Below are 23,799 nucleotides of genomic sequence, written 5' to 3'. Positions count from 1 at the left end.
ATAGACCTACACCCTCACATATAAGTAACATATAAATATTAATCACTGTCCATCTTGAATACATAACGGAAGGAGGAAACTTTAGATTTCACAAGGTTAATACTGTGTGGAACAAAACTGTGACTGAATCTGGATATTCTGCTTCGTATACCACGAAGCCTCTTCCCAGAAGCTAACAAGGAAAACAAGGTCGTGAAGAGGATGTGTAGTGTCCCAGACAATCTTGCGGACCCTGCTCAAGCAACGCTTATGTGCTAGGTCCTGGACGGAAGGGAGGGAACTGCCAATAATCTTTTCATCCATCATCGCCACTCTGCACCACCTTCCTGTCTGAAGCAGTGATGCTTCCAAACCAGACTGTGATGCTGTATAAATGCCTCGATACCCTGAAGTGAAATCCTGACTCCAATGAGGAGTTGAGCTGAGGTTCCATTGTATGTCAGAGATAAGGAATCCATAGAGAGAGTTAGTCTGTGATACCAATATTTCCTGATCATTGGCTGATGAGACGGGGGAATTTTCCTATTCTGTTCTTCAAACTAAATATACTATTGGTAATTGTAGTAGTTCAGCTCTTTAGACCGTAGAGTTGTTACTCTGCTGCCTTTTATCTTCACTGAAACCTTTGTCTAGGTGTGCGCTTCTCGTTGGTTCTAGGTGCGTGCCCACCAGTTGGTCCTCCCACCCTGTGATGTGGTCATCAAGGCTGTATCCGAATATGTCGGTGCCATCAAAAATCCCACTGGCCTGGATGTAATAGGGAGAGATGTCTTCAAACACTCCCAGGTGAGATGGGAATCGTGGAGATAAGTTTAGACTAGTATCAGGCTTGATATTTATATAGCATAAGTTACAAAGAGAAAAAGAGAAAATAGAAGCCAACCTGACAACTTCAGTGTTTTTATTTTTTTATAGAAGCTAATGAGTTTCTAGTTTCCTGAGGCACTTTCCTTCCGCTCTATGATTAATATAAATCTTTCTTTGGGATTACATTAAGAATAGAGGCGGTAGTGTAGAGTATATAGCTAACTATAGTAAGATTTCCACGCTGAATCCTAGGCTGTTGTTGCTGCACTCTTTTTTCCCCTGTCATTTCCATCGTTTCTTTCTCATTCCTCCCCAGTCCAGGACTGAAGATAAAATAGAACGGTTCAAGAAAGCAGTAGACTATTATTCAGTGGCCATGAAAGCACCTCCTACACCAGCCGGCCAATCCCCGTATGTTCGTGAGTATCCAGGCGATGCTGGTCAACTTCACCTCTCTCTCAAGCGTGTTTTCTCCCGCTGGCCAAGAAGGTGAGGCCCTGCCTGATACCTTACAGCATCCTCTGCTGGGAGAGGTCAGGTCTGGATTTAACTCTGAAATTACCTTCTCTTGGCCCAAAGAATGCTTTTGTGCCTTTTAATAACTACATGGCTGGAAGAGGTTTGGGATGCTTTCTTCAAAATAATGCCATAACAAGTTGGAAGTTCCGGTTTGTTCTTTGTATCATGGTTTACCTGAAGGCACAAAAGCACCTTTCCAAGCCAGATGCTGGTAATCTTACTGGGCCTCTCCTGGATCCTGCATTCAGAGATCATAGTACACTATTCTTAATAGTCATCCTTACTGTCCATTATTATGTGTTTAATTTTACAGTGCAGAAAGATTGTACAGAGAATATATTTAAGCAATTAAGACATAATTGGCCCAAATGCCCCTTGATCCAGTATTCTTTATAATGACCCCAGTATCTTAAAGAATTCGGTCATCGATTAAAAATCAACAAGGAGTTTGTTGGTTAACCACCAGTTTATGCTCCCTTAGACATCTATTGTTGGATTCAGTGGCTGGGAGTTGCCTTTTTAGTCCATATTGTTGCCATTGAATCTGGCTTCTTTCTGTCCTATTTCTGTCACCATCCTTTACTAGGAAACGTGGTCAAGTGTGTGAGAACCACTCTCCTAAAAGAGTTCCCAAATAATGTTCTACGGGATCCTGCACTTCCAAGCTCCTCAAGGATTTTTTTCAGAGATAAATGGTAATGGGGGGACAAAGCACCCTTCACTCTAAGTTCAGTTTCATTTGGGACAACCAGTAGACTTGCTGTGTCCCGCTGTTATTCTATATGACTTTAGGATATCCTCTAATCTATACCAAGAATCTGATGCACTGCTCAGGCTTTTGGGGGATAGAGTTGTCTACGTATAAAGAGTTGTCCATTGGTACCATCGCTAAAAAACAGAAAATACAAGACTGGTTATGCTTCAGACAATGAAGATATGATTCCCATGCATAAATTATGTCTGAAGTGTTTTTTATCTACTCCCCAATTTAATTGACTTCTGTACTGGCAGAAGTCTCCACTCAGGGTATCCTGATAGTAATGTTGGGTTACTGTTTTTTTTTAATATAACAAGGATCCTATTCTTTATTTCAGTCCCAGCATTTGGGCCTAACCACTTTGGAGGGGCAACACCCCTGAATCGCAATCCAATGGTATCACTTCCTTCTGGGAAGGCTATGGTAAGTGCTCAGAATTGCTTTAGGCAGATAGTAAATTTAGTGTGAGATTCCCATTACTGCATCCCTCTAGAATGTTAATGTTCATTGGGTTAGAGAAAGCCCTGTTGATCCTTGAAGGCCCAAGCTACAACAGGGAGATGTGATGTATGTTACACCAGTTGAGATACTGGGACTTGGCCTACGTTCTTCAGACAGCAGGTAGGTGGGAAAATCATATTTCTGAATGTTCTTTTTGTTTATATGGCCCACTGCATAGAAGACATTAATGCAGACATGTCAAACACAAGGCCCGGGGGCCGGATCCGGCCCGCAAAGTGGTTTCATGCGGCCCGCGAAGCCATCCTGGAAACAGTGAGGGAACGGCCCCCACTGCCTTGGCCCTGGCCCAGAGACCCTCCTCCTGCCAGAGACCCTCAGATCTGTCCCACTCCTGCCCAGGCCCCCATAGGCACCCTTGATGCGAACGATGTAGAGCTGGCCACGCCCACCCAGTAGGCCATACGCACTCTAGCCACGCCCACCCAGTAGGCCATGCCCACCCAGGCCACACCCACACGGCCCCCTGAGGGCAACCGCAATGCTGATGCGGCCCTCAATCAAATTGAGTTTGACACCCCTGCATTAATGCAGCGGGAAGTATCTTTAAGTTGAACCGTTCCCTCTAGCTTATGTTATATAAGCTACAAATACGAAGAATCATTCAGAAAATTGCATCCCCCTTGCAGTTGGGTCTACTATATCAATTTTCCTTGGGACACAAGCATATAACTCCACTAAAGAGAACTGAATTATCTGAATGTAGTGAGCAAATTAGTGAATTATTGTGCATCTGTAGGTAAACTTTTTTTTCTACCATTTTCCAAAGAGTCCCCTGTGCCAGTCCAACCATACCATGGTTGTGCATGTTGCATTGGTGTATAATAAGCACATGGAGATGATATTTGAAACATATGACTTTCCTTGAGGGGGGGGAAAAGGGTATGAGCTAAACCACAGGTCGGCAACCTGCGGCTCCGGAGCCGCATGCGGCTCTTTGAGCCGTCTCTTGCGGCTCCCAGCCGCCCGGTGCGCGCGCACCTCTTCCAACGGGCAGTGGTGCGCGCGCACCTCTCCAAATGGAGAGTGGCACCGCCCGTTTGGAGAGGTGCACGCGCACCTCCCCGAATGGGCGGAGGTGCGCGCGCACCTCCCCAAACCTTTGGAGAGGTGCGCGCGTACCTCCGCGCGAATGGGCAGCGGTGCCGCTCTTTCAGGAAGCTGCCGCGGCCCGTCTGTGAAGCTGCCGAAAGCGGCAGTTTAGCAGACGGGCCACGGCAGCTTCCTCAAAGAGCGGCGCCCCTGCCCATTCCGAGAGGTGCGCGCGCACCTCTCCGAACGACCGGAGTTGCGCGCGCACCTCCCCAAACCTTTGGGGAGGTGCGCGCGTACCTCTGCGCGAAGGGACAGCGGTGCCACTCTTTGAGGAAGCTGCCGCTTTCGGCAGCTTCCTCAAAGAGCGGCGCCGCTGCCCCTTCGCACGGAGGTACGTGCGCACCTCCCCAAAGGTTTGGGGAGGTGCGCGCGCAACTCCGGTCGTTCGGAGAGGTGCGCGCGCACCTCTCGGAATGGGCAGGGGCGCCTCTCTTTTTGAGGAAGCTGAGACGGGCCGCGGCAGCTTCCTCAAAGAGCGGCACCGCTGCCCATTCGCGCGGAGGTACGCGCGCACCTCCGGTCGTTCGGAGAGGTGCGCGCGCACCTCTCGGAATGGGCAGGGGCGTCTCTCTTTTTGAGGAAGCTGAGACGGGCCGCGGCAGCTTCCTCAAAGAGCGGCACCGCTGCCCATTCGCGCGGAGGTACGCGTGCACCTCCGGTCGTTCGGAGAGGTGCGCGCGTACCTCTCGGAATGGGCAGGGGCGCCGCTCTTTGAGGAAGCTGCCACGGCCCGTCTGCAAAGCTGCCGAAAGCGGCAGCTTTGCAGACGGGCCGTCGCCGTCGGGCAACCGGGAACCGGTTCCATCTCATTTTTAAAAAAATGGCAGCCGCGTGCGTCCGCGCATGCGCAAAAAACCTTTTTGCGCATGCGCGTGCATGGACACACGCACGCGGCTCCCTCTTTTTATAATTTGTGATGGAACCGGTTCCCAGTGGCTCTTTTTCTTTTTTAGGTTGCCGACCCCTGAGCTAAACTGTGGTATGAGCTAAACATTTACGGTAGATATTTGTAAATGTTCTCAGGAGTAAAAAAAAATGCAAGAGGATCTCTAGAGCAGGATGATTTCAGAACCACAGGTAGTTCTCAGTTAATGACCACTCATTCAGTGACCGTTCAAAATTACGATGGCGCTGAGTGAATGGTGGTTACAGCCAGTCTTTGAACTGCTGGTCATCCCAGTTCCCCCCTCCCCACCCCAATTGTCATGTGACTGATCTGTGTACGTGGCAACCAGCTTGTACTTCTGAGGAGGGCAGTGTCTTGCGGTCATGTGATTGCAATTAGTGACTTTCCCTGCCAACTTCCTACAAGCAAACGGAAAAGCTGGGAGATTTGCATGATACTCTAATTAAGTCCACCCCCCCCTTCCCTGCTTGCATACTCGTCTAGTGGTTTTGGATTGTTGTTGATAAATGATGCAGTCACATGAGTTCACACTTTACAATCGCATCACTTAGCAATGGAAATTCTGCTCCCAATCGCCACTGTAACTCAAGGACTATCTGTATATCGGAGGCCTTTTCCTATTGAGTTAGATCATTGATCCCACTAGTCCAGTACTTGTAACTATTACGGTTCACAGCGGTTCTCCCAAGACTTCAGACAGGTCTTTTCTCTTGTCTGCTCTCTGTTCCTGTTTTAATTACAAATGCCAGAGAATTAATCCAACACCTTCTGAGTGCCGAGGCTTAGTTTCTGTGCTACTGGGCTATGACTCCGCCCTAAGTTTGAGTAAGTAGTTTTGATTGCAGTTGGTCCTTTCCCCCCCCTCTTTCTCTTTGCTTCCATCTCCAGTTTGCACCCCAAATGGGGCCAAAGATGCAGTACCAGCCACCTGTTCCACATGGTGGCATTGCTGCCTCCTCATCTTTCCTTCCGGGTCCTGGTTCCAGTTTTCTCTTCTCACCTCATGGCTTGGCGGACGCAATGCCCTTCCATGAAGATCCTGCCTTGAAGGGTGGTCACTTCAACAACTGGCCTGTCTCATACGATAATTGTCCCACCAAGTTTCCTAACCATCACCTGGGTTCCAAACCTTCCCCATCATCTGGGCCTGGATCTTCACCCTCTTCTTCTTCTGATGGAGAAGAGCACAACGGAGCCAGTTCCAAGTGAGTGCAGCTTATTGGAGTTTTGCGAGCTTCTTAGCGAACCTTGGGGGTGTCTGTGATAGTTTGATAGGGGAACGTGGGGAGAACTAGCCAGGTCTCAGACATGCTGTAATATCCTCGTCCTGGGAAAGGAGAGGATTCTGAATAGTTGTACCGTCACGCAGTTGGAAGAAACAAGATTCCTTAGATTTAAAATCTAAGCAAGAGATGGAAAATCAGGGTGTAGATCTATCATGGTGGACATATTAATGCAAGGTAGATATGATAAAGATGTCAAACTATGGACTTTATAAAGAGCAGACCTTGTTTGATTAGACATTATTAACCTCTGATGAGAAACTAATTAAGAAAAATTATAATTTTTTATTGAATTTGAAAATGGAAGATGAACAGGTTGAAGAAACAAATGATAACATGGGCAAAGAACTTTGACTATAATGTAGAATTAGAAAAATGGCAAAACTTGTGGGAAAGAAAATATAAACTGATAATGGCAGCTTCTTATAAAGAAAATTTATATAAAATGTTTTATAGATGCCACTTGCCACCAGCAAGATTGGCAAAAATGTTTAAAGATATGTCAGATAGATGTTGGAAATGTAAACATAAGGCAGGTACTTATTATCATGTATGGTGGACATGTGTTGAAGCAAAGAGGTACCGGAAAAAAAGATATTCTTGACTAGAAAAGATGTTGGGAAAACATGTAGATTTTAAACCTGATCTTTTTTTTATTAGGTATTATGCCAGAAAAGATTGATAAACAAAGTATATATTTGATTTTACATGTGATAACTGCAGCAAGAATCATATTTGCACAATATTGGAAAAAGGAAGAATTACCATCAGAAGAAGAAATAATTAAAAAATTATTAGAATGTGCAGAAATGGAGAGACTTACTATGAGGTTGAAAGAAAAAGAAGAAACAATACTGTCAGACTTGGGACTTGTTTTATCAATGGTTGGAGAAAAGAATAAAGGATTAGGAATTAAATTTGTATTGGTGAATGATACAAGTTGTTGATTGAGCACTATTGAATTACAGTGGGACAAAAAAGTATTTAGTCAGTCACCAATTGTGCAAGTTCTCCCACTTAAAAAGATGAGAGAGGCCTGTAATTTTCATCATAGGTGTACCTCAACTATGAGAGACAAAATGGGGGGGAAAGAATCCAGGAAATCACATTGTAGGATTTCTAATGAATTAATTCGTACATTCCTCGGTAAAATAAGTATTTGGTCACCTACAAACAAGCAAGATTTCTGGCTCTCACAGACCTGTAACTTCTTCTTTAAGAGGCTCCTCTGTCCTCCACTCGTTACCTGTATGAATGGCATCTGGTTGAACTTGTTATCAGTATAAAAGACACCAGTCCACAACCTCAAACAGTCACACTCCAAACTCCACTATGGCCAAGACCAAAGAGCTGTCGAAGGACACCAGAAACAAAATTGTAGACCTGCACCATGCTGGGAAGACTGAATTTGCAATAGGCAAGCAGCTTGGTGTGAAGAAATCAACTGTGGGAGCAATTATTAGAAAATGGAAGACATACAAGACCACTGATAATCTCCCTCGTTCTGGGGCTCCACGCAAGTTCTCACCCTGTGGGGTCAAAATGATCACAAGAACGGTGAGCAAAAATCCCAGAACCACACGGGGGGACCTAGTGAATGACCTGCAGAGAGCTGGGACCAAAGTAACAAAGGCTACCCTCAGTAACACACTACGCCGCCAGGGACTCAAATCCTGCAGTGCCAGACGTGTCCCCCTGCTTAAGCCAGTACATGTCCGGGCCTGTCTGAAGTTTGCTAGAGAGCATTTGGATGATCCAGAACAGGATTGGGAGAATGTCATATGGTCAGATGAACTTTTTGGTAAAAGTAGAACTTGTTGTGTTTGGAGGAGAAAGAATGCTGAGTTGCATCCAAAGAACACCATACCTACTGTGAAGCATGGGGGTGGAAACATCATGTGACTAGGGGGGCCTTCGCCCAGGTTCACCTGGTGCGCCAGTTGCGGCCCTATCTAGACCGGGATGCCCTGCGTACGGTCACTCATGCGCTCGTGACCTCTCGTTTAGACTACTGCAACGCTCTACATGGGGCTGCCCTTGAGGACCACTCGGAGGCTCCAACTGGTACAGAATATAGCCGCGAGAGTTGTGTTGGGAGTCTCCCGATACTCCCATGTTACACCTCTGCTTCGTGAGCTGCATTGGCTCCCAGTTGTCTTCCGGGTGAGATTCAAGGTTCTGGTAATGGTTTTCAAGGCCCTACATGGCATGGGTCCGGAGTACCTTAACTTCAACTTCCCTCCGCCCTGTGCGTTCCCACAGAGAGGGCCTCCTCAGGGTGCCACCGGTCAGAGAATGTCGTCTGGTGGCCCCCAGGGGGAGGTCCTTCTCTGTGGGCACCCCGGATTTATGGAATCGGTTGCCGGTTGAGCTCCGGATGGCGCCCGACCTTCGCTCCTTCCGAAGCGATCTGAAGACTTATTTGTTCGAACAAGCCGGCTTGGCCTGATGGGGGATGGGTTTGGATTTTATTGTTGTTTTAAATGTATTTTAACCTATTGTTATAACTTGGGCATCTCGTTTAATTCTTACTTAACTTTTGTATTTTTGTACTTTTATATGTTTGCCCTGTTCACCTCCCTGAGTCCTCTGGGAGAAGGGCGGTATACAAATAAAATTATTATTATTATTATCATGCTTTGGGGCTGTTTTTCTGCAAAGGGCCCAGGATGACTGATCCGTGTAAGGAAAGAATGGGGCCATGTATCGTGAGATTTTGAGTGAAAACCTCCTTCCATCAGCAAGGGCATTGAAGATGAAACGTGGCTGGGTGTTTCAGCATGACAATGATCCCAAACACACCGCCCGGGCAACGAAGGAGTGGCTTCATAAGAAGCATTTCAAGGTCCTGGAGTGGCCTAGCCAGTCTCCAGATCTCAACCCCATAGAAAACCTTTGGAGGGAGTTGAAAGTCCGTGTTGCTCAGCGACAGCCCCAAAACATCACTGCTCTAGAGGAGATCTGCATGGAGGAATGGGCCAAAATACCAGCAACAGTGTGTGCAAACCTGGTGAAGACTGACAGAAAACGTTTGACCTCTGTCATTGCCAACAAAGGGTATATAAACAAAGTATTGAGATGAACTTTTGTTATTGACCGAATATTTATTTTCCACCATAATTTGCAAATAAATTCGTTAGAAATCCTACAATGTGATCTCCTGGATTCTTTCCCCCCCATTTTGTCTCTCATAGTTGAGGTACACCTATGGATGAAAATTACAGGCCTCTCTCATCTTTTTAAGTGGGAGAACTTGCACAATTGGTGGCTGACTAAATACTTTTTTGTCCCACTGTATATGGGAAAAAAATTAATAAAAAAAATTACAAAAAAAAGAAAAGAAACAAGATTCCTGGATTTTAATCCCATTCTAAGGATGACAGTATATCCTTTTCTTTCTCCAGTCACGTTTCTGAAACCGTGTCTGGCAAGTCTGGCTGGGAGGATCCTGCGGGTGAAAAGATAATGAATCAAGGCTGGGGACAATCACCTGGGAACACTGGCAACTCAGAACGGACCTTGAGTGGACCTGAAGCCCACATCCCTTCCTTGCTCTCTATGGCAACCCGCAACCACATGGACATAACCACCCCACCTTTGCCTCCTGTTGCTCCAGAAGTACTTCGAGTGGCTGAACATAGGCATCGACGGGGGCTTATGTACCCTTTCATCTACCATGTCCTTACCAAGGTGAGGTGGGCAGTGAGCCTTTGCACTTCCGTTAATTGGGTTTCTTGCAGGAGACTTGGGTGGTTTTGAGAACAGTCAGGTGGTTGAGAATCGGTGATCCAGGATTCTCATTTCATTCCAGGGGGAGATCAAAATCCCTGTGTGCATTGAAGATGAATGTAACGCTGAACTGCCACCAGCAGTTGTTCTTTTTCGGGCCTCGCGGCAGTATGTATACGGCGTCCTCTTCAGTGTGGCTGAGACACAACGGCGCATGGAACGCCTGGCTGTGCGCAAGCGCATTCCCGTGGAAAGTAGGTAACTTTTGTACATGTGTGTACTTTCCAAGTGCTCATGTAGTGCTAAATCATAGTAATGTCCCTTAGCCACAGTTTATTAAGTAAGACATAGGGTCTGCATTCTTGTTTACCCACATATGAAGCCAAATGAAGTAAGCTGCACCTGGCTTTAGTATGATTAGTAAATCTGATCACTGTTTCTAGAGCTTGGTGTTAAAAATATGGGAGACAAGATTCCCAGAACCTATGTTAGGTAGCTCAGAAGGATGTACCCACTCCTGGTGGGATTTGCTTGGTTAATAAAGACGCCAGGTACAGATCCTATTCCTGCTTCCCTTTTCTCAAGGCAGCTGAGAAGATGGGAGCTGGGAGTCATTTGAAAGCCTAGTGCTGCCTGGCTGGGGGTGGGCTATGTTTCCTGTGTGTTTAAATGGGAAGATAGAGTTCATGGGATGTAATGTAGCCTCGTCCCTATGTGTTGTCCTTTTTTCAGAGAGATTGCCCTATATGCATATGTGTAAATTGAGTATATGCCTTTCAGATAGTGTTATGTTGTTGAGCTTTCCAATTACCAAATGGAAATGCTAATGTTGCTTTGTTGACTTTTCAGAACAGATTCTGAAGTTCTGAAGCCAATTGTCAGAGAGAGAGAGAGAGAGAGAGAGAGAGAGAGAGAGAGAGAGAGAGAGAGAGAGAGAGAGAGAGAGAGAGTCTTGTATGTTTTTATGGATTGGGTTGAGATAAATCCGTTGCTATTGCTTCTTTGCTAAGACCTTCTGAAGTGCTTTGACCAGGCAGATCACAAAGTATGCTTGCTGTTGGCTGTTCTTTGTTATGGGGATTTTTAAAAGCCATTTTTAATGTTGGGTACTTTAATAGAATCAGAGTGGATTGCCTCTGTGGTTCTAGGACAGAAAACAAGGGGACTAGTGACTTTTTTTAAATTCCTATTGTATTTTAAAGTAAAACCTTTTGAGGGTTTTTTTGCCAGAACACAGACTACTTGTAACATGTTAACAAAACTTCTTAAGTGGGCTTTGTTTTAAATTCACAACAGAAAGAGCTTTTGTTTGTTTTGTGCACATCCATGTACTCTGGGCCAAGTATTAACCTGCCTTCTCTTCAATTATTTCATCAATAAATGGCTCAGGGACTAAGTTCTGCCTCTTGCTGTATATTTTGGTAGTACCATGGTTGATCTTCACATTTATTGTACATGTTTTGCTTTCTTAGCCGATTTATTTAATCCTGAAAATGAATCTCATCTTATTTTGTCTGCTTCTATCTACTTTCTTTTGATTTGCATCTCCCAGGTAAGGACTAGTGCCAAAACAGCTTTTTTCTGCAACTTGTTCATAATCGGGTAGGCAATACTTTGTGCTGGTCTGTAATCATACCACATAGCTTTGGAATTCATGTCCTGGGAGTCTTATGTTTCATAATGTCTCTCCCCTTTATGGAGCCATTTACTCCAATTGTGATTAGTTTGTTATATATGACATGCATCCCATAAATCAGTTGTACGTGCTTATATAAAGGAATACTTCATAATATTTATACAATGAGGAAAATGTTTTTCCCTCCCTCTTCCTCACCATATAGCATTTTATAATTACCTTGCTCAACTCCAAAAGGTGTGTTTTAATTAGCCTCCCATATTTTAGTGTTACCTTATGTAAATGGCTTCCAGTCGCTTAATACCTTTTGCAGCTAAGTGACATAATTTGAACACACCATTCAATAGTCCCTGAATACTTTGTTTTCTGTATTTGATGCTGCATAAAGAAATTGTGTCCTTGTAGTTTCCGGTGGATATCTGTTTTGCTTTCAGTCTGATTATGGTATCTTTCTTGACTTGTAATAATGGAATTGAATGCACTGTTTCATGGTGACACCTTTGATGCAACTTGAAAGACTGGTGCTAGGATTACTGTTTGATGCTATGGCTATTATACTGTGTGTTTTATAAGGTTGGACTAGTAGACCTCCAAGGTCCCTTTCAACTCTGTTATTCAAACATAAGACATTGGATGAGGTGATCTTATGTCTGAGGAATGTAACAGTTTTGGCCTCTGATTTCCATCGAAACCTAAGAAGGTTGTGCACATTCTTATTTAGTAGCTGATGTTATTTCAAGTCAGTTAAAAAAGTTGAAGAAATAGGGATTTCCCCTTGCTTCAGATATTCAGCTTGAATGATGCCCCTGTATTCAGCCATAAAATGTATATCTAGCTGTTATTGGCAGCCAAAAACATTTTTGCACAGCAGAGACTAATATTGTAGCACTTGTAAATCTACAAGTGGCAAGGTCAGCAGTAATGGTAAGGTTGATGTCTGAAACAGCTCACAAATGGGAATTTGCAAAACATTTCATTTCAAGAAATGCCAGAACTTTACATTTTTCCTTCTGGATCAGGGGTTTCAAACTCACAATGTCACATGATGTCACAACGTATCACAACTTTTTTTGCCATTGCCGGCAATGGGGTGGGCGCGGTTTCGCTATGATGCATCCGGCCCATGGGCTGGCAGTTTGACACCCCTGCTCACTAACCTGGCATTATGGGGAAAAGAAATCTAGAGGGGTTAGTATATTAATATATATTTTGAGGATCTGTTGTGATGTGTGTTGTTTTTAAGATAGCTTCAGTCCAGGCTATGTGGTTCCATGTTTTAACCATTTTTATGCTTTTTGGTTCTATATGCTGCCCAAAGTCCATTGGGTTTGGGAGGCTATAACAATTTTGAATAAGTTATAAGCAGAATTAAATTTAAAATAAGAGCAGTGTGTAAATCATGGTGTTATGGATATTTTACCTCAGGTAAAGCGTCAGATTGCCCTGGAATTACCAGATTAACTTGGTCTGTGAGAAAAATAGAATGTTCCAGTATTCCCCATAGTGATCTGTCCTTTGAAGCCTACATACATTTCAGCAACCTACTCCTTGGCATACTGGATCAGAATTGATATAATGCCAAGAAAAGCTGTATGCTCTCCTGCAGGGACCTTCAAACTTGGCCCTTTTATGACTTGTGGACTTCAACTCCCAGAATTCCTCAACCAGCGTGCCTGGCTAAGGAATTCTGGGAGTTGAAGTCCACAAGTCATAAAAGGGCCAGGTTTGAAGATCCATGCTCTACTGCGTTGAACTGTACAATAGAATCATAGCACTGTTTCATATTTTGACCTTTTAATATATTTTTGCTGTAAGTGTACATTCATTGAAATACACTTGGCCTAAAATATCGAAGTTTTGTTTCTCATTATATGAACTGGGGAAATAATTTGTCCTAATCAGATATTCATTCCTACCTAGCTCATCCCGTTATTGTCAAGGAATGGTCGGCGTACAAAGGGAAATCACCCCAGACTCCAGAGTTAGTCTCAGCTCTTGCTTTTCGGGAGTGGACCTGTCCCAACCTCAAGAAGCTCTGGTTGGGCAAAGCAGTGGAAGACAAGAACCGGCGTATGAGAGCATTTCTGGCTTGTATGAAATCAGACACCCCTGGCATGCTCAACCCTGCCAATGTACCGACACATCTACTGCTCATGTGTTGTGTATTACGGTGAGTGCAGCACATCTGAAGACAAAAGTCAAAAAACAGTGGCAAGTAACATTGTGTGCTGGGATATGGCTGTGAAGAAGAGCTGTGAGAGATCTATACTATTGAAAAATCCAGGAATTGTAAAAGGCGAAAGATTTATACAATCTGAAAAGAAACCAGAGATAAGATAAGAAAGAGTGGGGGATAAATATTCAAAAAAACAACATTGGATAAAATCTTATTGGGGGCAGATGAGTAGCAAATAAGAAAACTGTATAAATTGTTCCTGGGGTATAAAATGATTGAAGAACAAGTCAAAGAAACGATGTTGATATGGGCTAAGAGTGTTGGATATGGTATTGATCTTGATGTGTGGCAAACATTATGGGACAGAAATAAAAAGACAGCTTACAAAGAAAATCTATACAAGATGTTTTACCAGTGACATCTCCCTCCAACACAGTTAGGTAAAATGTATAAAACAATATCCCCTAATTGCTGAAAATGTTCCCAAGAATTAGGCACCTATTTTCATACATGGTGGACCTGTAAAAAGACACAAAGGTTTTGGCAAATGATACAGACATGGCTAGAGGAAATATTAGGACAGAGAATAGAATATAAGCCAGAATTTTTCCTGCTAGGTATAACAAAAGAGAAATATAGTAAAGAAGAGATATACTTAATTATACATATTATTACAGCAGTGAGAATGTTGTTCACCCAGAAATGGAAAGATAGTGAAGTACCTGATGAGAGTGAGGTGATATACAAAATATGGGCATGCGCAGAAGTGGATAATTTAACTTTGGAATTAAAAAATAAAGAACAGTCAGAATATTATAAAATTTGGAATATGGCGGGAACAGAAAGGAAGGTCTTAATAGAGGTATACAAGATTATGAACTTAAGCAATATTAGAATAAGATGGATGACAAGATTGAAAAAAATTATTGGCATAAATGTATAAATATGTTGAATGTGCACAATTGTATATAAATGATATGTATATAAAATGTATATAACACACAAAAAATGATGTAAGACAAGAAGGTATGTTAGACCGATAACACCATGTCCAAAGTTTCCAAATATTTTAAATAATAAAATTTGCTAATAAAAAAAAGAAAAATCCAGGAATTGGTTGTGGATTGGAGGTAGTAGGTAAGAATGAGATGACAATATCTGACAATATAAAGGGGGAAGCATTATAGAGTTCAGATGTTGAACTGGCAGTGGACGGGCCCATGTTCTAGTCCATCCTGAGCCACAGAAACTTAATAGGTGACTTTAGATGAGTCACAGTCTCTCAGCCCAACTCACCTCATTGGTCTTCTTTTTTTTATTGAAAAGTTTTACAATTTTTAAATACAATGAACTCCCCCCTCCCCCTCCCCTCTCCAAAACCCTCCTCTCCCCTCCCCCCTCCCCGACTTCCCAGAGCTGAATACAGGGTATAATAATACAAACATAAACTAAAATATGCTAACAAAAATAAAACTTTAAGTTCTACCGGACTTTAACTCTCCAGAATCATAATATTAATAAAGTAACAAATAACTAATCATACATCATAAAAATCCACTACTTATTCAAATGCTAAATGAAACTTTTTAGTCCCATATTTATTCTGAATATATTCAATCCATCTTCTCCATTCCACAATATATCTCTGTTGCGATTGGTCTTTCAAATATGCCGAAATCTTTGCCATTTCCGCCAAGTTGGAAACTTTCAAAGTCCACTCTTCTATAGTCGGCAATTCCTCCTTCTTTCAATATTGCACAACTAAAAGTCTTGCCGCTGTAATTAGATGCAACATCAACTTAGTGTCTATAACAGTAGTATCTGTAATAATACCCAATAAAAACAATTGCGGAGAAAACTTTATCCTTTTCTTAAATATCTTTTGCATATTCCACCAAATTTTAATCCAAAAGGCTTTAACCTTTTTACAAGTCCACCATATATGAAAATATGTTGCATCCTCACAACCTCACCTCCAACATTTGGGCTAGCAGTTCGGATACATGCTTGCTAATTTACCTCATTGGTCTTCTTGTGGAGGAAAACTGGAACCATCCTGAGCAAATATTAGGATATAAATCTATCATATAAATTTATTTGGGCAAATGAAGGCTTATTGTTATATTTATGTTAGCTTAGTGATCTCCTGCTGTATGTTACTTGAAGATAAAACGACCAAAGCTTACAAGTCAATCTGGAATCATTTCCTGATTTTAAACATAGTGACAAACAATATCTGGACCATTTACTGAGGCACACATTCAGGATATTTGTTCTGCAAATGGAGACTATTGAAGTGGGAAACTTCATTCAGTTCGTTAGCTTTATGGCTCATAACTTTTGCTAACTGAACCTGTCTATCCATGCTTTTTTGTCAAACTACAAATTCTAGATTTCAACATTTAAAAAAAAAACAATTATAATTTTCTCCAAGGCCCAGCAGTATCCAAAGGTAAAAAGTATTGTAAATTTTGATTCTTGTTTAATAATATATTTCGTACTTTTATTTGAATTATTCTTTTTTCAAGATACATGATACAGTGGCCTGGAGGCCGGATCCTCCACAGACATGAATTGGATGCTTTCTTGGCCCAGGCTGTGTCTGCTCAGCTATATGAACCAGATCAACTTCAAGAATTGAAGGTTTGGGGTTGTTTATCCCTCCTTTATTAGTCCTTGTAGGGGGAATAGGAAAGAAGAGAGAAGGTGAGGTTAGAGCTAGGGGGCCGAGAATAGAGAGTGCCCAAGTTTTGTTCTTGCTGATGAACGGTAAATTCCTCTTACATTTTCACAGGCATAGAATTAGCTGTTTGTTCATGCATCCATGCTGCCCCTTGCTCATTTCTTCCATTTCTTTTGACTACCATACTGCTTTAGTATCTCAACCCTTCCAGGTTCTACCCTATACAAACTTCATCTTGCTAATCCAGTTGCTCTGATAAAGAGCAGCTGAATTTGCACAAATAGGTGCTCATACGATGAAATGCTTGTCTGTAAAAAACAATTCCTCACACATAAGAGTACCAAAGTGTGGGGGACAAGGGAGAGGCTGTGTGAGGATGCACTAGATCTCCCATATGGCAGGGTACATCTCTTTTTGTCAGTCTGCATAAATGATATTGGAATGCTTACGTTTGATGCCTGGTTGCTTAAAGGACACCTAGAATGCTGTAGAAAGGACAGTATTCTAAGATGTTACAGGACAAATGTTGTAATATTTTTAGTAGAAGTAAAATTGTTCCTCAGCCCTTTCTTTCTTTGACTGTCACCAGTCCTGCTTTTCTTAAAAGTTCTGTTTGAAGATCAGTACTGTGCCATTGGTCATGGAATAAAGCCTACTCCTTAATTCTAAAGTAAAGATTACAGGGGACTCCTTGAAGCTGGAAGATCTCTTATACGTATTCTAAATTGGTGTGTTAGATCTCTCCCTCCCTCCCTCCTTCTCTCCTCTCTCTCCCCTCCCTCCCTCCCTCCCTCCCTCCCTCCCTCCCTCCCTCCCTCCCTCCCCCTCTCTCTCTCTCTCTCTCTCTCTCTCTCTCTCTCTCTCTCTCTCTCTCTCTCTCTCGGACATGGCTTCATTAGAGATGGGTAGAAAGAGGAGTTAGTGCTTCCAAAGTACATGTTCAGTGCAGAGGAACTAAATGGCCCTGAGTGTTATCTGAGAGATGATGAAAGGATGGGAATATTGAATGGAGGTGACCTCTGCCTTAGGAGGCTTTTTCTTGAAGTAAATGCTGGTTTTCCCCACCCCCACCCCGCCACCCCCCTTGGCTGAACATTCCCCAGTGGTAAAATATGCTTCACACCAGTAGGCCTTATGACTTGAGCAAGTGAGCAGTGTAACCCGTAGCCGCTGTGGTGCCTTATAGTTTGTCTTCCCTGTGACATAAACACTTAATGTGTCTGAGATGGCTGTCGGCCATTATAGACAAACCTGCTTATGTGGAATAGATGCTCAGTTGGCAGTTTCTCCTTCTCTGTTGTAACAATACGATCATAGGCGCGTCTTTGACTTTGGATTGGAACAGAGGCCTGGGTTGTGCTGCTTCTCATACTGCTGTCTTTGATACTGAAATAGTAGCATTACCGTATCCCGCCTTATAAAGACACTTAAGCTGGATCGTGGTCACGAAGGCCAGAAGACAGAGGAGAAGGGATACTGAAGGTTAAGGGATGTTGCTTTCCTTGCAGATTGAGAAACTGGACCCCCGAGGAGTTCAGTTGGCTGCTCTGTTTATGAGTGGAGTGGACACGGCCCTCTTTGCCAATGATGCTTGTGGGCAGCCTGTACCCTGGGAGCATTGCTGCCCATGGATCTACTTTGATGGGAAACTCTTTCAAAGCAAACTGATTAAAGCTGCCCGAGAGAAGGCACCTCTGATAGACCTCTGCGATGGCCAGGTAAGCGGAGATGCTTTCTGTAGCAAGCAGTTGTTTCTGCTCCTGACTTACGAAGTCGTGGCAGCAGTTGTTTCTGGTTTTCATTGGTAGGTGTTCTGATGCACAAGAGAGGGTCCCAATGCTGCATGTATGTTATTCTCTCTTAGAATCAACAGTGAAGCCATTTGAGCAAAGATACAGAGGTTGCTCTCAAATTGCTTTATAAAATGAGTTGTGGGTTTTTTTTTTTAAAAAAAAAACAACTTTATAACTTTATAACTTTCTTTCTTTCTTTATTTATTTATTTATTTATTTATTTATTTATTTATTTATTTATTGATGGGATTTATATCCCGCCCTATCTCCCGAAGGACTCAGGGCGGCTAACAACATATAATAAGTACAGAAATCAAGATAAAAATAAAATTGAAATCATCTGTGCAATAAATTAAAATTAAAGAATTAAAAAATAAAATTAAAAATTCTAAATATAAATTAATTAAAATGCCTGTCAGTCCAGGTCAGCCTGGTGGAACAGGAGTGTTTTGAGGCCGCGGCGAAAGGATTGGAGGTTTTGGGCCGTCCGAAGCTCAGGGGGGAGCTGGTTCCACAGGGCTGGCGCTCCCACAGAGAAGGCCCTCCCCTGGGGGTCGCCAGCCGACATTGTCTAGCCGACGGTACCCTGAGGAGGCCTTCTCTGTGTGAGCGCACTGGACGATGGGAATTTGTTCCCGGCAGCAGATGGTCCTGCAAGTATCCCGGGCCTGAGCCATGTAGGGCTTTAAAGGTAAGTACCAGCACCTTAAATCTCACCCGGAGGGCAACTGGTAGCCAATGCAGCTCACGCAGGAGGTGTGTGATATGGGAGTATCGGGATGCTCCCATCACAACCCATGCAGCTGCATTCTGCACCAGCTGAAGCCTCCGGGTGGTCTTCAAGGGCAGCCCCATGTAGAGAGCACTACAGTAATCTATACAGGAGGTAACGAGTGCGTGGGTGACTTGCTGATATTCCAGATAACTTTGCCTTTCAGTTTTGTCTCCTTCACCATTAGCTGAATGTCCGCTTTGTGTTTATTAGACTGTACACAAAGACAGCAGAAAAAGTGCAGTGCTATCATTCTCCTTGGCTTTACTGCCCTAAATAAGCCTTGGAGCGAATTGATAGCCCAGCTACCTGGCTTAGCTTGTATAGGATGGTCTAACTCAGGGGTCAGCAACCTGAAACAGTGAAAGAGCCACTCGGAACCGGTTCCCTCACAAAAGGAAAAACTGGGAGCCACAAAAAATGCATGTGCATGCGCGCACATGCGCAGAACAAGAGGCTTGACAGAATAGTGGAGTCTAAGGTGAGACATGCAGCCGCCCTGGCCCCTCCACTCTCATTCACTCGCCTTTGCTTGGAAAAGCTTTTCTCTCGCTCTCTCATTCACTCACATTTTGCTCCATGGGGACGCTTGGCAATGAAGGGGCCGATTAAAACCGCTCCCGCTAGTGCTGCTACTGCTAACTTTTTCACTTGCTGCTTGGTTCCGATGAAACCGGAGAATCCCCGGATGCCACTGCTGGGGGTGGAGGAGGCTGCCCGGGTTCGGCCGTAGCAGAAGCCAACGACAGTAGCGGTGGAGGAGGCGGCGAGAGAGACGCTGGAGGTCTGCCGCATCTCCGTCAGCCTTCGCCTCCCCCGCAGAAACAAATCCCCGTGCCGGCCCCCATTGCAGCAGCGAGCCCCAAGGACTGGGCAATTGCTCTGCTGCCGCCGGCTGCTGTTGGGGCAGCCTAGTGCGCTCACCGAGACGCTGGAGTGTCTTTGGCGGCAGGAATAGCAACGCCTGCCTGCCGGGCGGAAGAAACAGGAAGGTTGGCGGCGGCGGCAGCTGCTGTTGAGGCAGCTTAGTGCCCTTGCAGAGATCCTGGAGGTGCTCCAGGCCTGGCGGAGCCCTTGTGCTGCGCGGCTTTGGCAGAGGGGTAGCAACACCTGCCTGCCGCGCAGAAGAAACAGTAAGGCGGCGGTGGGGCGCCCGGCAGGCAGTACTCGGTAAATGGGCATGGGCCGGGCGCCCTGCTGCCGCCTTCCTGCTTCTTCCAGTGTCCAAGTGAGTGCACTAGGCTGCCCCAACAGCAGCCACCGCTGGCCGAGCAATTGCCCAGTCCTTGGGGTTCGCTGCTGCCATGGGGGCCGGCACGGGGATTTGTTTCTGCGGGGGAGGCGGAGGCTGACGGAGATGCGGCAGACCTCCAGCGTCTCTCTCGCCACTGCCTCTACCGCTACTGTCTTTGGCTTCCGCTATGGCCAAACCCGGGCAGCCTCCTCCACCCCCAGCAGTGGCATCCGGGGATTCTCCGGTTTCATCGGAACCAAGCAGCAAGTGTAAACGTTAGCAGTAGCAGCACTACCGGGAGCGGTTTCAATCGGCCCCTTCATTGCCAAGCGTCCCCATGGAAGTCAATGGAGGCGCCGCGGCTGGCCTTTCGAGTTGTTGAGTGAATGAGAGCGAGAGAGAAGCATTTTTCGAGCAAAGTGTGAGTGAATGAGAGCGTGAAAGAGGCTTTTTCGAGCAAAATGTGAGAAAATGAGAGCAAAAGAAGCTTTTGCGAGGAACGTGTGAGTAAATGAGAGAGCGAGATAAAAGCTTTATTTTTATCCCTTTCTTCCAACACCACCTTCCCCCCCCCCACCGGTTGTTTCTCCGTCACCAACCTTCACAGCTCCCTGCCGCTAGCAAGAACCATCTTTTTTGAGTTTTTTACTCTTCTTTTTCCAGGCTAAGGGAGTGCCAGCCCTGCTGATGTAGGAAAAGCGAAGCAGGGGCCCTGCTGGCTCTCCAGAATAGAGGGGCCGCTTCCTAATAAACGTGGCTGATCGGTCTTAGTTTCTTCTGCAAGGAATGGTTGGGGGAGGGGCGCGTTTGCTTCACCCTTTCCTCCCCTAAAAGGTTCCCTGCTTGGAAGGAGGAAGGTGAAAGGGGGGGTGGCTTTGGGTTTCTTTCCTTCTAACGGACAGAGTGGTGCCCAGTGGGTATTAGGGAGGGTGCAGATCGGGAAAGGGGATCGCGTCTTTCCTCATCCAGCAAAACTGGTAAGAGAAAGCTTGTGGGCTGACCAACTAAGCTGCTAAATCCCCTCTTTCTAGCAGACACTCCTCACTGGGAAGAAACCTTGGCAATGAACGGATTTGGAGGCGCGCGCGCGCGCACACATACGTACACAGAGAACTCCCCCTCCCTGGCACGCCCCCTCTGACCGACCCACTCACCTTTCCAGCAGTCCTCCTGTCTCTTCCTCCGCTGCCGCCATGTGCAGTCCGAGGAAGAAAAGAGGTTTGTGAGCAGTCCCACAAACAGCTTGTGGGAAGTCCCACAAACCAAAGAACTTCAACCAATCAATTCAAGCTTCGCAAGTTTTTTTTTTCCCATGAGAAGTTTGAATTGATTGGTTGAACTTTTTTAGTCCCACTTTTTCTTTTTTTTCTTTTTTGACTGCACTGGGAGCCGCAGGAGATGGCTCCGGAGCCGCGGGTTGCCGACCCGTGGTCTAACTAAAGTACTTGTGGCCAGCAGAGGAGGCCTGCTGAGGATCCTGTCAGTCAAGGAACTCTGACGGATGATATCAAGAAGAAGAGCACCAGCCCCTCTGGAACTTCCTGCCCCCTGGGGCATAAGAGCCTGAAGTCCTGGCTCTGCTGGTTGGCCTGGGGGGGTCCCAATGGAGGTGGTTACTAGACTAACTCGCTGACCCCACCTCCCCCCTACGCTTCCTGCCCTCCCTCCGCTCATCTTTTCAATTTCATATTCTCTACTTCTATGATTGTTTTTTTTATTGTTTTATTCCTTTACTTTCTCTTTTATTGTTGTACGCTGCCCAGAGCAGCCCCACGGAGAAAGATGGGCGGCAAATAAATTTAATAAATAAATAAAGTGAATCAATGCTCGGATCCTGATTGATTTCAGCGAGAGAGTTGCGGCATAGGATATCTGGCTGAATCATCCTTATCCCAATCCCTGTCAATCTGTGGTACGGTTTTTGCTCTGGGCACTTTGCTCGAGTTGTGCCAAAGGAACATGCCCTAGATTTCTTATCAGTTGCACTTCCTTGATCTTGGAGGATATTAGATAGACTGTAAGAATATGGAGATCTTCCCAGAATTCTACCTGATTCCTATTCTGTGTGTTCCATTTCTATTCGGTCTCGATCAGACTGAGCAGGTATCTAAAGTAGAGAAGATGAGGCAGAGTATTCTGGAAGGCATCAACCTCAATCGCCAGGCTCCTCCACCCCTTCTTCCACCTCCACCCTTTGTGCCCTCAATGGCAGCACCTTTTTATCCAGTGCCTCTTTACCCTCGCACGATTGGATCGATGCAACCTTCAGCCCCTGGGAGGACTAGAGGCTTCACGGGTGAGTGTTTGAGGTTCAGATGCCTCTACCGGACACATAATTCATATTTATGTGATTCCTATTTGTTTGTTTTTTTAATGTAAAGTCAAAGTTTTAAAGGACGAGCTTAACGGTACCAATATGAGAGTCATCTTGGCATGGAATTCTTGGGAACGTTAAATGCCGATTCTCTTACGACTTCCAGCTCATAGTTGTATTTTTAATGTTGAAAGGATGCAGCCTAATGTACAGTTCACCAACAAAAACGTGCATGTGCCTGCTTTCCTCCTCCCCTGTCTCTTCCAACAGTACATTTGATTTAGGGACCCTAGGTCTGGGGATAAGCTAATCACCTGTGTCCCCCCCCCCCCCGTCCTTTCTCGCCTTCCCTCTTACTGACTGTGCCTTTCCTCTCCAGGACTCCATCCAATCCCACCACAAGGAGGCAAACTGGAAATTGCTGGGATGGTGGTGGGGCAGTGGGCTGGGAGCAAACCTTCTCGAGGGCAGGGCTCCTTTGGCATGCAGGTGGTGTCAGTTGGAGGCCCAGGGAAAGGGTGAGTAGCACTTGTGGAGTGGCTTTGACTAGCACCGATCGTGTTACCTAGTTAGGGCAATGAAACGTCTGCAAGAAAACAAGCAAGCTCAGAGAGCACCAAGGACGGACGGACGGACGGACACACACACACACACACACACACACACACACACACAAACACACACACACCATTAGTTGCTGCCGGATTCTCTCTCTGTTCCTTGTAACCTGTAGCAATGCCAGGGCCTCTTGACTACAGGCTACAAGTGCTCGCTTGGATGTTTTGCTCTGGGATTATTATTACTTCAACAGAGCTAAAAGGAGAAAGAATGAAGATGGGAAAGGAAAAAAAGCATTATTTCTTAAAAGATACATTTTTTTTCTTATAGTGACCAGATTTGATGGAAACGGTCAAGGTAGGCTAAATGGCAGTTTCAGCTTTCAGTTGACTCTGTTTCCCATCTGATGATGGATGGTAACCAGTGCTTTTTTTGTAAAAGAAAAAGGTGCCGGAACTCACACATCTCATACAACCCGCCTTGCCTACCCTACAAGGTTCCATCCAGAAAAGGTGCCGGAACTCCGTTCTGAGCCATTCTATGAGAAAAAAAGCCCTGATGGTAACGAATGGAACTGGAAACACCAAATGAAATAAATGCAGCTATTTGTGCTTAATATTTGTATGTAATGCCAATCTTCTGAGACTCGTGACAAATACATCCGTGCACATAAAGGACCATGGTCTTTAACTTTTTATCCGTGTTTCAGTTGCTTCCTGAAAATTGCTTAATGTGAAAAGCAACTTTTATCTGACCACGACTCGTACATATCCTGAGTGAAAGGCTCTTTAGAAAGTTTCAGTCACTGTGTTTCTCGGCACAGGAAATGTATTTATTTATTGTGAGGAAATTAAATTATTCTCATTAATTAATGTTGGACGTTTTCATTATTTTGATCTTGTTCGTAAAATGCTAAGAGTCCATAAGTTATAAAGCAGCGTACACCCAATAAGTAAATAGGCGATCTCTTCTATCAGTGAACTTGAACTTTCAGATTTTTTTTCTTTTTCCTGTTCT

The 23,799-nt window shown here is 44.7% G+C and overlaps 1 protein-coding gene across 1 annotated transcript in view; it reads left to right on the top strand.

Annotated features, from left to right (window-relative positions):
* Nucleotides 1-23,799, top strand: part of FAM120C (family with sequence similarity 120 member C) — a 42,339-nt gene that overhangs the window by 8,839 nt on the left and 9,701 nt on the right. The window contains exons 4-14 of the mRNA XM_083356720.1: nt 658-786; nt 1,124-1,226; nt 2,421-2,506; nt 5,493-5,809; nt 9,292-9,577; nt 9,699-9,870; nt 13,173-13,422; nt 15,957-16,071; nt 17,620-17,829; nt 22,005-22,206; nt 22,604-22,742. Of these exons, the coding sequence (XP_083212846.1) occupies nt 658-786; nt 1,124-1,226; nt 2,421-2,506; nt 5,493-5,809; nt 9,292-9,577; nt 9,699-9,870; nt 13,173-13,422; nt 15,957-16,071; nt 17,620-17,829; nt 22,005-22,206; nt 22,604-22,742 (2,009 nt within the window). The remainder of the gene's footprint in view (nt 1-657; nt 787-1,123; nt 1,227-2,420; nt 2,507-5,492; nt 5,810-9,291; nt 9,578-9,698; nt 9,871-13,172; nt 13,423-15,956; nt 16,072-17,619; nt 17,830-22,004; nt 22,207-22,603; nt 22,743-23,799) is intronic.

Source organism: Vipera ursinii (genome assembly GCF_947247035.1).
Source record: "Vipera ursinii genome assembly, chromosome: 2".
NCBI lineage: Eukaryota > Metazoa > Chordata > Lepidosauria > Squamata > Viperidae > Vipera > Vipera ursinii.
The sequence above is the reverse complement of the archived record's forward strand: the minus strand, read 5'-3'. Positions and strand labels throughout refer to the sequence as shown.